The 19191-nt window shown below is 41.9% G+C and overlaps 1 protein-coding gene across 6 annotated transcripts in view; it reads left to right on the top strand.

Moving 5' to 3' along the window:
- The window catches only part of RPH3AL (rabphilin 3A like (without C2 domains)), a 214025-nt gene extending 197041 nt beyond the window's left edge, over positions 1–16984 (top strand). For all 6 annotated transcript variants that reach the window (XM_030222366.1, XM_030222368.1, XM_030222365.1 and 3 more), the window contains 3 exons: positions 2217–2327; positions 3623–3817; positions 15835–16984. In XM_030222366.1, coding sequence (XP_030078226.1) covers positions 2217–2327; positions 3623–3817; positions 15835–15866 — 338 coding nt within the window. In that variant the 3' untranslated portion in view covers positions 15867–16984. The remainder of the gene's footprint in view (positions 1–2216; positions 2328–3622; positions 3818–15834) is intronic.
- The last annotated feature ends 2207 nt before the right edge of the window (positions 16985–19191 follow it).

The raw sequence follows: 19191 nt of genomic DNA, 5'->3' as shown, positions 1-19191 counted from the left end.
CTTTCTCCTCTGGCACCCAGACCCAGATGAGCATGGGGAGAGCATAGGGACAGGGACACAGAGAGGCAATGTTGGACAGGTGTCCCTGAAAAAAGAGTTTAAAAAAAAACAACAAACAAACAAAACAGAAAAGAGACACTGGCAGCCAGATGCACAAAGGTCCCGTTAAGGATCCGTCTGTGTTTCCAAATCGGTAAAAGTTTACCGATTTAGAAACACAGAGGGATTCACAAAGAAAATCGCATGCAAATGAGCTGCTCGTTGCTTTTGCGACCCAGCTCATTTGCACGTGATATGGGGGAAGCAAGTCGGTGATTTGAGCATGTGCACAACAGTCAATCGCTATGTGTGGCTGCTCTGTGCATGCTACAGACGGCTCTCATACATGCAGTCAAGCTGCGTGTATGATAGCAGTAGATTTACCCTTTTTTTTTTTTTTTGGCAAACAAAAAAGCGCTTTTTTTGGATGGGCATACCTGTATTGCAGCTCCCTGCTTCCAGCTGATGGGAAAAAGTGAGAAAAACCTCTCTGCTGCTTTCTGCTGTTCTGTGAGGAATCAGCAGCATCAGGGCTTGGTTCCACCCCCAGCTGTTCCTGCTGCTTCCTTCTATTGGCAGGATGACATCCTAGAACGCCCATCTCCCTGAAGATGGACTCTCATTGGCTGGATGCTGTCCCAACTCCTCCTCCCTGCAGGGTTTTCCTGATGACATCACTTTAGAGCTGTGAACTGATTGGATCCGAACTTCCTGGTGTCCCCCTCCAGTAATGAGTGGACAGGACATCCCAGGATGATGTTGTCCAATTGGTTTAGCCCCTCTCTGTGGATGGGGACACCAGGAAGTTTGGATCCAATCAGTTCACAGCTCTAAAGTGATGTCATCAGGAAAGCCCTGCAGGGAGGAGGAGTTGGGACAGCAGCCAGCCAATGAGAGTCCATCTTCAGGGAGATGGGTGTTCTAGGATGTCAGCCGGCCAATAGAAGAAAAAAGCAGGAACAGCTGGGGGTGGAACCAAGCCCGTTTCCCACAGCTATTTCTTTGATGGACCCTTGTCTTCCTTGCATTTTTGGTAAATCACCATTACTTTTATGCTTTACATTTCGGTTCTGCCCCCCCCCCCCCCCCCCAATTTCTTGCCAGTAAAATGTAATTTGAAAAAGAAGCGTATGGCACGGCTTTCATACACGCAAAGAAGCTTCGTTTAAGCTGGTATATATATTTTTTGTGCTCCCTCTTCTCTGCCTTGTTTCTCCCCTTCTCCTACTTGCGATAATGAAGAACCTGCAGGTTCACACATCCCGTTAAAATTTCCACGGTAAAGGTAGGGACTGCTTTTGTGCATGGGATAGGAAATGGTATTGCATCGCATCGCATTCACATTATAATAGTAATTAGCTCATTTGCATTCCGTTTTCGTTAGCTGCTACCGTGACAGGAAAATGGCACAGAGAACCCTTTTGTGCATGTCCCGGTTTACTACTTGCATGCTAAACTGGCTAGAATCAGTTTAAAAACCATGTTGCTGGCTCATTAAGTTTAGTGCATCTGGCCCTGGGACCAAAGCAATGCTCAGACAACAAAGGTGGGTAAATGTCTTTTTTCTGAAATTATAAATTGTAATATGTTTGCCTTCAGAATTTGAGCCTCAATTTCTCTTACTTTGTCAGGTATTCTATTTGTGTGAAATGTGTTTGTTTGTTTTTGTAGATTTGTTTACTTGAGCTCTGAAAGAGTTTCCTTTTCTCCATTCCCCCCAACCTCCCATGTTCACTACTTTGGGAGAGATGGTGTTATTGGGGGTTCATTGTAACTTTTCTGCCCAGGGTCCACTCAGTCCTAGTTATGTCGCTGGTAGGGATAGAGATGCTCTGCAGGAGGAGAATAATTAAGGAATATTTAAAATACCAACACCAAACATCTCTAGTGATCCCTTCTTAATACAGAAGAGACTCTCAATGTTTTTTGGGGGGAGGGGGAAGGGGAATTACTTTTGAATCTTTCTTTTTGAACAGAGGTGCCTTTGGCTCTAGTTTGTCTAGTGAGGACCATAACATTCAAAAGATACTCATAACTCCATTCTCATCACTCACCCTGGTTTTATTTTACAACAGTTCATGTGTATGGCACCCCTAAAGAATGTTCCACTAGTATATTAAGAGCCTAGCATGCAAGGGTTTGCATGAATAACACAGAATCTCTTTTCTTCCTTCCAGTGGCTTCTAGTGACAGTGAGAGCGACTCAGAATTCAGTTCTTCTAGTCAGGAAGGCAAGTCCTCATCAGTGGCATCAAAGACCCATGGGAAGAAACACAGGAAGGAATCTGGTAGGTAGTTTGGTGATCAAATAAGATTGATCTCTATCTAATACGATCTATAGTGGTTTTGTCTCTTCTGAAGGAGGAAAAGCCTCAAGCAATGATGGGGTACTCCTTTGTTGATCAATTATTCAACCTTAGGGATCCCCATTCATTCATCACTGGTTAAAAAAAACTCCTATTTTTCTTTGTTTTAAACGGTTCTCTCAAATAACGCTTAAATCAGCTTTATGCTAGTGATTGAAAGAACACTTATCTCTCCAGCTGCTCAGTCTCTTTTCACTGTCCACGGCCAAACTTCGGCCAAGGTTTTGGTTCCTGCATCAGGGTCCGTGGTGCCCATCGACTGATATCTGTAAGAGAGCATACTCATTACACCACACAGTTCTTAGAACATAACCTCCCCCCTTTTTTTCTCAAAACAACGCCTCACACTCATTGCTGGTTCCTCTCGTTTGTACCGTTAGACAGTCAATATGGCGTGTGGCTTATAAATCCTTGACGTCACACGCCTTCAGCACAGCCCCTCCCATTAGCTGTAATCAACTCTTCAAGGGAAACTCTTTTGTGAAGACCTGAAAGAGAAGTCCGAAAGCCCTCAGCCATGTCAAAAAATCGTCAAAAAGATTTTTGGTGAACCAGCCCCCAAGGCAGGAAACAAAGCAACTTGTACAATAAATTTCTTGAAATATGGCACCTTTTCTGTTAAATATATGTAATAAAATCTTACAACCCTATCATGCTAGGCTGAAATCCCAGGAGGCATCAGAAGGTGGGAATAATAGTCACTGCTCAGCCCTTCAGTGAGAGATCTCCAGGGAATGCTGCACTCTCTCAGGGTCAATAGTTTTGTTCTATTGGTTGATTGAACTATATGGAAGAAGTAATGATAGTGAACCAGGGCTTCACTATATAGCAAGAGGAGTACTCTGGTGTTGCTGAGTGCACTTTGGTTTTTCTGGATGATATATTTAAACTAAGGCATGTTTATCCTTTGGGTATTAAATATGTGGGCAGTTTTTGTAGTCCTGGATGCTGCTATGTTGATTAAATTTCAACATCAGTTATACTATTTCCTTTTATAGGCTTTTAAAAAGATCCTTCATTTCCTCCTCTGATGCATTTTGAAAAATAAATGTATATATGTATTGTTCACTAGCATGTTACTTTGCATAGTAGTTCATGTACAAGTGTATAAGTAGTTAGCTGTAGCCTTCTGATGCGTTAAAGATGGCCCAGAATTCAACAGAAATCGAATATTCTTTCTTTTCATTGAGAGAATATCTGGTCTGTATATTGCACAGCTTCCAGCAATGAAACAATCATGACACCAATTCACGGTGCTAAGAAACCTCTGGGAAGTTACCATTCAAATGTCCTGTTGGAGAGTCAAACCAGTCTTGAGAATGAGCATGGGGGATCTCTGACTGCTACAGAAAACAGCCAAGGAAATCTCTCTGTGAATGATGATGACAGTGATAAAAGCCAAAATGCACCTGGTAAGTCACAGTATGCATCTCATTTTTTTCTTCTTTCTGGGTGTTGTGCTGTATAGAGGAGGCCGTGGATATATACCATCCTTTTTTGGTTTCATGCTACTGTGCTCTGATAGTTTTTGGGGTTGAGGAAGAAAGAGGTGAGGTTTACATTTGCACCTCTGAAAAAGGGATTGAAGTTGAGTTTACATGCACAATGCAGCAAGAGATGACCAGTATCATTGGTCCCAATGTATTACAACCGTTTCTGAGCCACTAAACAGGAATCTAGTTACTCCGTTGCAAAACCGCTTCAGTTGGTGTCTGCTCAGAGAGGCCCCCAATACTGGAAGAAGACACACTGTAAGCAGCGCTGAAGTTAAGAAAAGCTTACGCAGAGCAGATTGGATTTTATATGTGCATCTTTCTAAATTGGATTAATCTCTACAGAGCAGACTACATGGATCATTTTGGTCTTTATCTTTCATTGTTTACTGTAATCACACTAGTTAATGCCAAGCTTGGCAGGCGAGCTCTATGTAGCCTTGTCTAATCTTCAGCACAGCTGGCAATGTCCATCTTTCCAGTACGGGACCTCTCTGAGCAGACTTCTGCTGTGCTGGTTCTGTAATGTGGACAAGCCTCCACTGGTGTCCACATTCCTGTTGGTTTACTAATTTAGTTCAACTTATTAAATGCCTGTGTGAAATTATTGCTTAGGAACTGCCATATTCCATTATGACCAATTAAGCAGGTCACGTGGTGGTGCACTTCCCATGCAGATTTAGTAATTGCTGCCTAGTTGGCAGACTGTAGAATGCAATGCTTGGTCCATATAAGAGATAAAACCATGAACTGAGGGGAACAAGATGAGTTATGCCCTGTAATAACAGAACCTGATTTTGCATACAGTAGCCTAATATAGATACGGGTGATGTATGTTCATGGCCACCACCATTCAATAGTTACTCAATCTTTAGCTACATTTATATATATATATATATTTTTTTTCTTTTCTTTCTCTTTCCTCCTCCTTGCCAGACATCATTGTCCTTCTTCTCACTTGTTCCCATTGTTGACATTCAGCCTTAGGCAGTACAGGATATGTCTTTACAAAGGATTTGGCATTAGAGAGTCTATAACTGAGAGCTTGCATCATTGTGACAGAGCTCAGTCCAAAGTGCTGGAGGATCTGGTTGAGCCACCCAAAGGATATATATATATATATATATATATATATATATATATGAGGTACAAGACCTTGATTTTGTCACCTACAGAGTGCAGGTGCTGACTGGGGTGTAGCATGTAGCTAGCTGCTGAGTTTCCTTTGCCAGAGGCCGACACACTGGACTAGTTAAGTTCCAACAGGATATACAGTGGTGAGATAATTTGTGAAACCTCTTGGATAGTCTGTGTTTTAGCACAATTTATGCCTGTGACCCGCCCATTTCCCTTCTATGGCCACACCCCCTTTCAGATCCACACACTAGAATTTATGCACGTGCCTTTTTAGAATACACCTAGCAAGATGCGCCTGTAAGTTCTAATTGTTGCCAATTAGTGCCGATAATGATTAACACTCAATTATCAGTGTTACTTGGTTTGTTATTCTTCAATTAAATTGTGCACGTGCATTTTTGAGTGCCATATATAGAATTCGGGGGACAAATTATAAAATATGCTAATTTATACACATACATAAAAATTATAGGTGCAGACGTTTTCCCCTGGATTCTATATAATGCGCCTAGAGATCGATTCTTTAACAATGCGCGAAACTTAAGAAGCTAATGAGTGCTGATAACAGCAGTTAACATGCAGTAATGAGCAGTAATGGGCACTGATTAGAATTTAGGCGCACAAGTCGCTAAGAGTATTCTGTAACGATGTGCACCGAACTTCTAAGGTTCGCAGGCAACAAGGGGCATGGTTATGGGCGGGAAAATAGGCATTTCATGGGCATTATGAAATTTACGCACATAGTTATAGAATAGGCCCAGTGCACCTAAATCAACGTGGTGGGATTTACACCACATTTTTGTTGGGGTAAATGAAGGTGCTAAAATATCAACTAAGCATATTCTATAATCGGCGCCTAAATCTAGGCACTGATTATAGAATACGCTTAGTCGGCACTGATTTCAGCGCCAATTTTTTTTTAGGTGCCATGTATAAAATCTCCCCCTTTACACCTGCTTTAGGACAGGTATAAATAAATGTCCAAACTTGTAATGTAGATGTGATTTCTGCCACTTAACACTTGCCTTTATAGGGGCCTGAAAATGCTCTTATACTAGGTTTAAATTTCCCTTGCTAAGGGCTTCTTTTACAAAGCCACGCTAGCGATTCCTGCGTGGCAAATGAGAGGAAGCCCGTACGAACTGAATGGGCTTTCTCTCATTTGCCGCACCGAGAAACCCTAAGGATGTTTTCATGTCTTTTCATTTGAGAAAAATATGTATAAGCCTTGGAATGAAACAATTGTGTCTCTTCTTTGAAGACTCTTTCAAATTGACCTGATAAGCAAACCTACAAGTTTTGTTTCTGAACAATGGCAGGCATTCTTTGCGTTAATCTGATACTTGGCAGTCGGGGTTACCAAATAAAGAGAGGAGTGTGGTAGCCGTGTTAGTCCACTGTTAAGGTTATCAATAGAAATCAAACAAAATAAAACATGGAAAAGAAAATAAGATGATACCTTTTTTATTGGACATAAATGTATTAAGTTATGTCCAATAAAAAAGGTATCATCTTATTTTCTTTTCCATGTTTTATTTTGTTTGATTTCTATTGATAACCAAATAAAGAGAAAAATGGATATTTTGAAGATGATCTGAACAGCAGTATTTTGGGGGTGGACATTTGTAGTTTTCCAGTATATATAACACCATCAACAGAGGTGTAAATTAGAGATGAATGATATGCTTCATCGGTCGTCATAGCTCAACTAACCTTATAAGTATAGGTGCTTAAAATAACTTCTGGTAAGGAATTTCTATAGATAACTGAATGTATTTCCTTGAGAAGAAATATGTTTCTGGGCCCTTTGCACACACACAAAAAGGAACAACCCGACATTTAAAAAGCACCTACACGTTTAACACCATGCCGAACGTGTAATTCAAGGCATCCCAAACTGTGGATCACAACTCCAAATGAGTTCACAAAATCTATATTTGGGAGCACAGACTGGGCAGGCTGAAAAAAAAACCCTCATCTGCCTGCACCTCCCAACCATACTAGCGCAACTGGGTATATATGCGCATATGCCCTAAGATGCAAGCTTATGTCAGCCATAGAGCCTAAGATATGTGCATAATTTATAGTATTCTGTAACTTACACATGTGAAGAATAAAGGGTTGTGCATTTGATATACTGCCTTCCTGTGATACAACCAAAACGGTTTTATATTTATTATATGGGCTTACAATGGAAAATAAGATGATACATTTTTATTGGACTAAATATATATTTGACTAGTTTTCTGGCTTTCGAAGGCCAAAACCTCTTTTCCTAGGTCAGGATAGTTTACCATAACAATTATTACTGTCCCTACCTGAGGAAGGAGGCTTTGGCCTCCTAAAGCTAGAAAATTAGTCAAAAATATATTTAGTCCAATAACAAGGTATCATCTTATTTTCCATGTTTTTCTTTTTATTTATTAACTTTTAAAGTGGACAGCTACCACATTATTACTTCATCCAAAGTTAAAAATAAAAATGGTTTTTCTACCTTTGTTCTGGCCACTTAATTTTTCTAATCGTGTTGACCCCAGTTACTGCTTTCTGTCTTCTTTAATTCTCTTTCCAAACGTCTCCTGTCCATTTATCTTCTTTACCTCCTCCACTACATCCAGGTCCATCATCCTTTCAGCTTTCGTCCATTTTTTTCTGCCTCTCAGATTTCATGTATTCTTATCCAGTATTTCCCTTTTGTTACTGTGTCTACCTACAGCTTTCCATCTCTTTCCCTTACCTTGACCCACCCAGTCTTCTTTTATTCCCAAGTCTTTCACTAACTCTTTCCTTGCTCCCCCACCCCCCTGCCATCCAGCATTGCCATTTCTGGTGACCAGTATTGAATATCTGGGGTTTTTTTGTGGCTGGCTTAAACATTACTGGCCACATTAATATTCCCATTCACAGGTTAAGTTTATAGTGGCCAAAGATAGGGCTGCTATTTATGCAGTCTAATTTTGCCGCTAAACTTAGCCAGCAAAGCACTAAGGGGTCCTTTAGGCTGTGTAAAATGAGGCCTGCGCTAGCGTCAACTTGTGTTTTTGACGCACGCTGAGGCTCCCTTTTACCGCAGCAGGTATGTGAACCACTTGCTGCGTGGCCATTTCGCAGGGAGCACTTGCCGTCACCCATTGAGGCGGTGGTGGTAGCTCTCACGCTAACCCAATGGTAACTGGGCAGTTACCACTGGGTAAGAACGGCTCTACAAAAATAGAAAATATTTTTGTAGCTCCAGAAATGGGAACCACCACCAGGCTCCTGTGGTAGTCCAGTGGTAGTTCCGGACTGGCACATGGTAAGCCTGTTACCGTGCGCCAGCCCTTTATTTGTTGCTTTTGTATCCCACATTTTCCCACCCATTTGCAGGCTCAATGTGGCTTACATATTACCGTTAGCGGCGTTAGCTGATTCCGGTCTAAACAAACACATGGTATGAATGAATACAAAGTGATAATGTGGTGGAATGAGGTACAAGTAATGTTCATTGCGGTCTTTGGTTAAGTTGTGCTGCTGTTGTCCAGGTTTTTTATGTTGGGTTGGTGGGGTATGCTCTTCTGAACAGTTCCATCTTTAGTGCTTTCCGGAAGTTTAGATGGTCGAACGTAGTTTTTACTTCTTTTGGCAATGCGTTCCATATTTGTGCGCTTAAGAAGGAAAAGCTGGATGCATAGGTGGATTTGTACTTGAGTCCCTTGCTGCTTGGGTAGTGGAGGTTTAGGTATGATTGTGTAAAAGGACCCTGAATCTTTTTAGCTAGCTAGTTATATCGTACAGTATAGCCAGTTAGCCATGATTCCCTGGATTCTATATAGCGAGCCTAGAGATCCGCACCGATTCTATAACAGTGTGCGTAGCAACGAGTTTAATAAGCTAATGAGCGCTGGTAACAGCACTTAGCAAGCAATAATGAGCACTAATTGGCACTGATTAGAATTTACACACACATCTCACAAGCATATTCTGTAACAAAGTGCACCGAACTTCTACAGTGTGCAGGCAAAAGGGGGCGGGGAAATGGATGTTCGCAAAATGTAAGCGCACAGTTATAGAATATGTTCCAGTGCGCATAAATCTATGCACTGGGGAAAGGGGGGGAGCAAGATGGCGTCGGGAGAGGATGTGCGCTCCTGAGCTCCCTACTCCAGCAAACGCCGACGAGTGAGATTCCTCCTGCCCCTAGAGAATATGGGCAAGAGGAAGGGGAAAATCGGGCGACCAGTCTCCTCCACCCCTGAGGGTCCCGCTTTCCGCCAGCAGACGCTGGAAGATTGTGGAGTTCGGAGGCAGGAACAACAAACACCCGCGTTGGTTGGATCCGAGGTTTACTCGGATTACAGCGTTGAAGCGGCGTCATTGAGCCCACCCCTGCTGGCCATTCCACCGCAACCCGGAAGCAAACCGAGGATGGCAGAACTGCTGCAACAAACTGTGTCTGAGGAGCTGAGCTTGATTGCAGCCGGAGGAGGGCCTGCCGATGCCTCAACTCCTGTAACATCGATGTTGGGAGGTGGAACGGTGAGTGATCCGATTCCTGCCACTAACATAGGGTTTGTTTCTTTGCGGGCTGGAGCTCTGACAAAACCGGCTATAGTCACAATGGACAATCTGTGGGAGGCAATTCAGGGATTGAACTCCACCTTTTCCCAAGCTATAAAGACTTTTGCCGAAGAAGTTTCTTCATTAAAACAAAGACAGGATTCAACAACAGCAAGAGTACATGAAAATGAAGGAAAGATTGCACTGTCAAGTGGAGAGATTAAGGATTTACAGAGTCAAACAGGAACAATTATCAGAGACAGGGATATTCTAGTGAAAAAACTAGAATATCTTGATAACCAAGCCAGAAAGAATAACTTAAGATTCTTAAACTTTCCTCAAATTCCAGTATTCTCTCCAACTGATATGGTGAAAAAATATCTTAGAGAAATCTTGCTAATTCCAATAGAAGCTACTCCTCCTATTACTCGAGCCCATAGTATACATGGAATTAAATCCAGAGGCTTGGAACTTCAACCTGGACTCAATATAACTGATCTCTTGGAAAGTTTACTGGAAGTTGTTACTCATCGATCTACCTTATTAGTTTCATTTGCATTTGAATCCGATCGCAATAACATTTTCAGATTATATTTTAAACATTTGAATGACACGTTCTTGGGTGAAAAGATACAAATTTTTCCAGATCTAAATAAGGACACGCAGAAAAGACGAAAAAAATTATGATGTTAAAACCTAGAGTGCTCGCACTAGGGGGCACCTACGTTTTAAAGTTTCCATGTAGGTGTCTTATATCTATTAATAATGTTAATTACCTTTTCTTAGACCCAAAGAAATTGTCAGAGTTTATAATGTTAAAGGAAAAGGATGTAGTTCCAACCTGAAATCTAACACAGATAACGCTATGTATACTGCTAGCGGGTTGATTTTGTGTTCTCCTCTCTTTTTTTCATTTTTTATTCTTCTTTCTCTTTTTTTTTCCAGATCTTGCTCCCCAAAATTGTGGTCAAATATAAAAATTTAATTTCCTTTAATCCCAATTGGGAATTGTTTTTGTTAGTTCCTTATTGATTATTTTCTAATTCTGAGCATTTATATGATATGAATGTAAAATTATATAATGGAATAAATAAAAAATTAAAAAAAAAATCTGTGCACTGGGATTTACAGCACGTTTTTGTTGGTGTAAATGGATGCACATAGTTTTAGGCGCTGAGATAGCAACTAAAAGCGTAATCTATAATCGGCACTAATTATAGAATATGCTTGGCACTGATTTCAGCACCGATTTGTTAGGTGCCATATATAGAATCTACCACCTATGCGCCAAGCACTAATATTCAGCGGACATAACTGGCTATTTCGCACTGAATATTAGTGCTTAGCCGGCTATGTGCTATATAACCGGCCAGGAGCCGTTCCTGGCCTTTTAAATAGCGCTGAATATTGGCCGGGTCATACTCTAGCTCTGGTTCTATTCAAATCCAAGCTGACAACCCACCTTTTTGAGGCTACTGTTAACTCTTAACCCCTTATTCACCTATCCAATACCCATGTTTTAATCATTGTCATAATAAATGAAACTGCTAATCCCTTATTTGTCCCAGATAGATTGTAAACCGTCTCTTCTAGTTGTGCTAAAGAAATAAGTAGCAGTAATAGTATTTATTGATCTTGCTTTTTATATTGTTATGCTTAAAGTTTCTGTATGTTCTTCTTTTAAGCCCACATGATGAAGTGCAATTGGGAGAATGGGCTAAATATCAAAATAAACATAGAAAAGTATGTTGTCCAGTTATTCTTTTTTACAGGACCATTCTGAGAAGGGCGATGCTGGTATTGTCATGATTGTCAAGTTTAATTATCAAAATCTCAAAGGAGGATTCCAGGAAACTGACAGATAATAGAGGGGGGCACGCGAAGCTGAAAGTTTGCCAAAGATATCTAATTCCTTTGCATCAGCCTCAGGGTTAGCACAGTGTCACCCATCCCCACTGGGGATATGATTCTGCAAAGAGCAGAAGGATTAAACTGGTAAAAAATAAACTAAAGCCTGTCCTGGGCAATATTTATCTGTCTTTTTAGAGAGAGAGGAGGTTGCTGCCCTTCACCAGCACTGCTACCCCTGGAAATTGTTTTCAATAATTCATGCTGCAGTCAGAATAATTAAAGTTGGTTGCCCTTTTCCTCTGTGATTTTTATTACTTTCCTGAGAGAAAACGAGTGAAGTCTGTGAAAGCTTCTCTCGGGAGTTGTCAAAACCCTCTGCATCAGACACGGGAGCATTGTATAAGCTTCTGAAGAGCAAAGTTACCAGAGAGTGATTTTAGAAGTGGGAACAATGACTATAACAAGATACAAACACTTTTTCTTTCTAACCAGATATAAAAAAAAAATAAAGTATTTGCCAACAAGTGGAAAAGAAGACTCAGAAATAAGACCAAGACAAGGCAATATGGTACTTGTTAGCAGGACTGGCCCTGCCACTGGACAACTCTGTGTTCAACTAGGGTGGCAGCAGCGGAACAAAAGTTCAGCATCTCATCTTCTCCTTTTCCATTCCTCCTCCTGCCTCCGCTGCCACTACCACTCTCCCTTTGCCAGTTGAAGAAGCAAAAGGATTCAGCGCTGGCAGGGGGCCCTGAAGCATAGGTCTGCTCAAGGGCTGTCATGTCCTGTCGTGTCCTGCACCACCCCCTCTGAGGGGAGTGGGATTCAGTGGCAATTGGGTGGAGGTTTGTACTTCATGTCCCCACCCGTCAGTGCTGAATCCTTTTCCTGCTTCCACTCTGGAAGACAAGTCTGTGGCACTGGCAGGAAGAAGGGAGGCCTGGGGAAGGGGGAGGTTTGCGGACTGTAGGGAGTGAAGGGTAAGAAAGGGGATGCTGACCTCTGGCTGGGGGGGGAGGGGGTCATGGGAAAAAGAGAAACTAGGTAAAGGCTTGGGGGGGGGTAGTGAGAGGCTAGATGAAGGCTGGGGAAGATAATGGGAGAAAGACTGGGTGAAGTTTGTGATAGGGTTAATTAGAGCTAATTAGAGAGAGACTGGGTAAAAACTTTGGGGGGGGGGGAGGTAAGTGTACAGCACTGCATACATCTAGTAGCGCTATAGAAATGATAAGTAGTAGTAATAGTAGTGTATGAGAGAGATTGGGTAAAGGTTGGGACTGGGCTAATTAAAGAGAGAGACAATCTGGAGGAGGGGATTAATGGGAGAGGGTGAAGACTTCAGGAGGAGGTTTGAAAGAGACTAAACTTTCATGGCTTGCAGACATGAAATGGAACAATAACCTTTAGTACATTAGTTTCTAAAGGATCTGCTGCTGATCTCAAACTTCTGTGGTCAACAATAAGTGTAGAATGAAAGAGGTTTTAGCTACCCGCTCCTAAATTTTTAGGCAGGCTCCTAGATTCACTATAAATTTGTTGAGGCTGATTTAAACTTTGAACTACTATGTTGTCACTCGCTTGTGCTGCAGTGCCTATGTTTCGAAGTGACCATAGTGGTGCAGGGCAGTGGAGACATGATATACTGTGGTTTATACAGCCTATGCCATAGAGCTTGATAACTCAACACAAATTATCCCTCCCTGAACACAGTGAAGTGGTTTTCTCATTAGGGGTGTTCAAGTATCTAGAGAGCTGGTTCCTTTGTTTAGCCTGTTCCCCATAAATGCGAGTGTTGCTGCTTTAAACCAATATTACACTTGCTGCTATTCATCCTGGGTCTTTGTTCCAAATTTTGAAGGAGCCACTGTGGTGGTCATCCTGCACTGCTTCTGTGTCTCCCTTTTGCTGCAGTTGTGGTCATTTTCCCCTGCCACTTATACCATCAACACAGTTTGCCTGCATGGTCACTTGTCTTGCTTCTCATTCCATCTTGACACTCAGCTGTAGCCACTGATATGACTGGATTTACAGCCCCTGCCTCCTCTAGTACTGCTAACCTGGCAAGATCAACTAGGGCATGTATGAGATCAAGAACCCACTACAATGGCATTTAGTACCAGTGCAGTGCTGTTGACCACCTTAGGTCAGGGGTGGCCACCATTTCAGATTTCTCTTTCCTCAGAACCAGCTCCTGCAACCTTTCTCCTCTCCTACCCTGTCTGCACCTCTTTTTTCTATATCTTTCTGCCTCCCACCCTGTATCCACTTTTTCTTGACCCCTCCCTGTCGACCCTCCCAGTGTTATCAATAGAGGCAGGCTGCCACCTGAGGTCTGGGGGGAGGGGGGAAGGGGATCACTCATGGGCCTTCTTTTTGAGTATGGTGTGAGCACGCCATACCACTACTTAGTAGGAGGGTACTCCTGTGCATTTCTGCAGCTGTATCGTTGAGGTAGACTGTCAGACAGGATGCTGGGCTTGATGGACCCTTGGTCTTTTCCCAGTATGGCGGTGCTTACGTACTTATGTACTTATGTAGGTTCTTGTTCTTTAATTCCCCCCCCCCCCCACACACACACACACTTGTGTTCACATAGGAAGGAAATAGAAAAGAATGAAATTCTAGAGTGTAAAAGTTATTTTAACCATCAATAAAATACATAGGTAAAATCAATCTTGATTACAGGTGTCTATATTCGGAAGAGTGCTTTAAGAGCACATCTCCTCTTCCCTTCTCCTTCTCAACTTCCTCTTTTCATATGCTTACTTGCTGTCTTTCTTCCATTTTCTTTCTCCATTCATTTTCTTTGCCAGGTGTTGCACTCTCTCCCACTTCCTGTCCTTTAAGAAAGGTAGGTAGAGTTTGACTATCAAATATTAAACACTTAGTCTCTGCTTTCTTTTTTAGGTGCATGTCACCCCAAAAAAAATCAGCCTAAGGGAGGCTCCATCCATCTGTCAGTCTGTACTGATTGGCACATACATATATGCATAGTGCGCACACACACACTCTTACACACACACCTCTCATGCGGCTGCCGCCACCCTAAGGAGACACAGTTTACCATATCTTTTGCATTCCCTAAGAAAAAAACAAGGCTTTTGGACTCATTTTTGAAAGAGAAGGACGCCCATCTTTCGACATAAATCGGAAGATGGACATCCTTCTCACAGAAATGTCCAAATAGGTATAATCGAAAGCCGATTTGGATGTCCCCAACGGCACTCTGTCGCAGGGACAGCCAAAGTTCATGGGGGCGTGTCGGAGGCATAGCGAAGGTGAAGACATGGGCATGCCTAACACTTGGACGTCCTTGACCCATAATAAAAAAAAAAAGAAGGACGTCCCTGACGAACACGTGGGCGTTTTCACCCGGCCCTGTTTTTATTACGACTAAGACACAAAAAGGTGCCCAAAATGACCAGATGACCACCAGAGAGAATCTGGGATGACCTCCCATTTCTCCCTCAGTGGTCACTAGCCCCCTCCCACCCTCAAAAAACATCTGTAAAAATATTTTATGCCAACCTCAGATGTCATACTCGGGTCCATGACAGCAGTATGCAGGTCCCTGGAGCAGTTTTAGTGGGTGAGTGCACATCAGACAGGCGGACCCAGCCCCATCCCCCCTCCACCTGTTACGTTTGTGGAGGAAACAGCGAGCCCTCCACAAACCCACTGTTCCCACATCCTAGGTGCCCCCTTCAACCGTAAGGGCTATGGTAGTGGTTTTTGGGGGGCTGAGCACACAAGATAAGGAACTATGTTCCTGGGAGCGTTTTATGAAGTCCACTGCAGTGCCCCCTAGGATGCCTGGTTGATATCCTAGTATGTCAGGGGGACCAGTGCACTACAAATGCTGGCTCCTCCCACGACCAAATGGCTTGCATTTGGTTGTTTCTGAGATGGACGCCCTTGGTTTTGAAAATCGCCGAAAATCAGAAATGTCCATGTCTAGGGATGTCCATCTTTAAGGACGACCAAATTTAAGGATTTGGACGTCCCTGACAGTATTCTTGTTTTGAAAATATGGGTTTCCCCGCCCCTGGATCGGGACGTTTTGCAAGGACGTCCAAATTGAAACATGGACGTCCCTTTCGAAAATGCCCCTCTATAAGCCCTTATATGCAATGGGGTGAACCCAGAACTGGATCAACCCAGTTGGTGCATCTGGATCCAGTAGGTAACCCTGTATCACACCCAATCTCTGAATGGCCATGAATGAGTTTGCAAATGTCACACTATATGTATGCACTTTTCAACTAGATTTGTTTGGGAATGGGGAGTGGAGCAGAAGGTTGCTTTTGTATTGTGAACTGTAGGATGGCTGTGACAGAGAAAACATCAGCTCAAATGCTGATTTATTCTCTCCCAAAACGTTCTTTCCTACCTCTTCTTTTTTTTCTCTAAAGGTAAACAACGCACCCACCCGAGTCCATGGTGATGAAGGAGGCATAAAGAATCGTAAGATAATGTTCCAGAATCTGGGGTGTTCTATTTTTCACACCAGGACATTCATTTTATGGAAGAAGATAATCCTTGGGAATGTATGGCTCATCACAACTGGCAATGGGGATTGCTTAGAAAACTTTTTGAGTGGTGGGATTGAAGGTCAGGGGCCTGGCTTCCCATTTTCCTGGAATCTGTGTTCATCAGTGGAGCAAAACGTGTCAAGCAGCTTTTGAACAGTAGCATTTTAATGTTTGTAATCAAGATTAATGAATGGAAATTTGAAAGTGAAGAGGGTGTTTAAAAATGTGTTTTTGTTTTTAGTTGTAAGGTCTCAGCTATTTCTTAATCCTAATGTCTGAACTCTGAACCAAATGAAAACTGATTCCCCATTGACTGGACCACATTGACCCCATTAACATTCAGAATGACCAGGCCTGGACATGTTATATACCAGTTCAAAGTGTGGTGTTTTTTTTTGAAAATATTTCACCATCTCTTACCTGCTGAAGAAGTTTCATCTCCAGCATTTTTTTCACATGCTAAACAGCTGAGATGCTGTTCTGTTAGTAAATAGGGCAGCAAAGCAGAGCCTTGTAAATTGAACTAAATCAGCTCATCAGATTTTGACATTTCTGAACTGGACCTGTGATTTTTTTGTGTCAGTTTTAAATGTGCAGTGAGAGATTCCGTTTTAAACAGGAAAGCCATTCTGTACCATTTCAACACTCAGGTGTTGACAGCTGTGCCTTTCCATCCCTCACTTCAACTGCATGACATAAACACTTCCTACAGTAAGAAGTCAGCACAGCAATACTTGTTAATGGATAAAACTTCCTGGCATGCAGACAAAATATTGCAATAACCATTTCTTAGGTTTATAACTCTTGTCTAGGTCTCATGACAAGGCATGGGAGTCCTGTGACAGGCCCCGAAGTATGCTAAAAAAAAAAAATGGAGAACTTAAGGTCAACTCAGATATTAATTGTGTACATTGTGGAAGATGGTTGCAACGCTTTAATATGTAATTCAGCTAATGTGAACAAACATTGTGTTTGTGTTGTCCTGTCGGGATAAGCCCATTAAAATAGCTGTATGTGTGTGTTACTATTATCCTGCCTTCACGCCTCTTTATTTTTGAGCGTATCTCCCTGTTGAGACACCTTGACCAGGGTAGGAGTGAAAACCCTTTTTGTTTGCTTGCACAGTTATGTTGTTGCCTTCCACAGTACACATGGTTGTGGTATGAGTTGATGCCTTTAAAAATAAATGGCAGTGGAGTATTTCAGCTGTGATGTCACAGGCCCAAAGAATAACCTGCAGCTAGAAGGAGCTAGGGGTGTGTAACCTCAGTCCTCAAGGGCTGCAACCCAGTTGGGTTTTCAGGATTTCCCCAATGAATATGCATGAGATTAATTTGCATACAATGGAGACAGAGCTTTCAAGTAGATCTCATACATATTCATTGGGTTGCATTCCTTGGGGACTGAGGGTGCCCGCCCTTTGTCTAAAGGCCAATCAGTGGTTTTTGGGTTCAGTTCCTGGAAAACTCAGTTCATTTTTGAAAGTAAATAAAATGCACAACAACTTTAATTATTCTGGGCACTATTATTATGATAGTGCTTCTGTCAAAATAACAAAAAGGCATCTAGTTTATGCTTATTTTATAAAAGCAACTTATGCATCTATGTGCCTGTATAATATAAACACCCAGACCCAGCTTCAATAGCACACAGATTCTCATATGCAGATTATGTCCAAGTTCAGTCCTCAAGGGCTGCAAACAGGCCACGTTTTCAGGATATCCCTAATATGCATGTGAAAGATTTGATTGTCCGCTACATCCATTGTATGTAATTATCTCTCATGAATAGTCATTAGGAATATCCTGAAAACCTGGTTTTCTTGCAGCTCTTAAGCCTGTTGTAAATGTTTTTGTCTACTCCATGCATGTACCAACATATTTTATCAAATTTGTTGGTACTTTACAAATCCATCTCTGCTCTGCTCAAACTATGCCCCCAGGAGTGTCTCTGTGTGGCATGTGTGAAAGTACATATGAGTTCTTCTGGCATACAGTATATATGGTCATGCAGTTTTATGAACGCCTTTTTCATTATGTAAAATCTTTATAAAAATTAGGAGTGTTTATGCAAAGTGCCGCATCTATATGTAAATTATCATTATACAATAGAATCAAGAAATAGCTGAATTTACTCCAAGTATGAAATTTAATAACAAATATGATGAAAACTTGTATTATGTGTGAGAGAAGTGTTCTCTGGCTTTTTAAAATATTGTGTTTGGTTTAAAGTTAATATTAAAATTCACACTTGTCAACAGTGCAAACTAAATTAGAAATGCTTATCACTGGTTAGCATATCCTCCCATGAGAATTAACTGTGTCTTTGATGATACATGTTGCTAGGAATTTGACAGCTTGATCAACTCGGTATAAAACAAGTAACAGAAAATAGCTTCTTTGTTTTTTATGTGTGTGTGTTTGTCTTTTCAAGATCAGCAGGCCTTTCCATTTTCTTATTTCTGGAATTCTGATCAAGCAGTCTTTTTTCCCTTTCTCCCTTTCTGGTATGCCGCTGTTGCAATTTGGAACTTGGCTATCAGCCATCCCTGACTCTTCTCTCCTTGTAATTTTCTGGCAGTATCTTCAGAGTAAGATGGTATATGGTATTCCACTTTTTTTTTTTTTTTTAAATTGTTAGCCCTCGATTTTGTCACTTGCGCTTCTGTTTTTCTCAGAATAGAAAACAGGTCTACAGTTGCCAGAAGGTATGGACCCCACATTGCATTTAATTTAATAATGGCAGCCCAGAATTTGGTCATTACATTATGCTTTTCAAGTTTTGCTGCTGTGTTATTAGCAGCAATCCTTGGTCTTACGAACATTCCATGGTAAAAGAAACATGATTCCACTAGGCTCAACATGAACAAGAGTTTTAAATTCTGCCTTGCTCTGCAAAGCGTGCTGCTTCTGCTTCAGTGCTGGCCTTTTAGTTTATACTTCTTGCCTTCTCCTCTGCTCTTGAGCAAACCTCTCAGTTTTTTCTTTTTTGGTTGCCTTCAAGTAGGGCATGCCAGGCAAAAGCATTCAGGAGTAGATAGCTCTAACAAAAACCTCTATTCTGCAAAAAATCTGAACTGAGCAAATTCAGGGCCGTGCCAAGGGTCTGTGGCACCCCCGGCGCCCCCCGCAGACGAACAGTTGGCGCGCGTGCCCCCTCCCCCTCGTGAAAATAATCGCTGCCCTCCCATCCACGCTTCTCTCTCCCCTGCCCTCCCGCTCCTATGTCCCAACTGCC

This window comes from Microcaecilia unicolor, chromosome 13 (assembly GCF_901765095.1).
Source record: "Microcaecilia unicolor chromosome 13, aMicUni1.1, whole genome shotgun sequence".
Taxonomy (NCBI): domain Eukaryota; kingdom Metazoa; phylum Chordata; class Amphibia; order Gymnophiona; family Siphonopidae; genus Microcaecilia; species Microcaecilia unicolor.
Note: the sequence above shows the minus strand (reverse complement) of the source record. Positions and strands in the feature narration are given on the sequence as shown.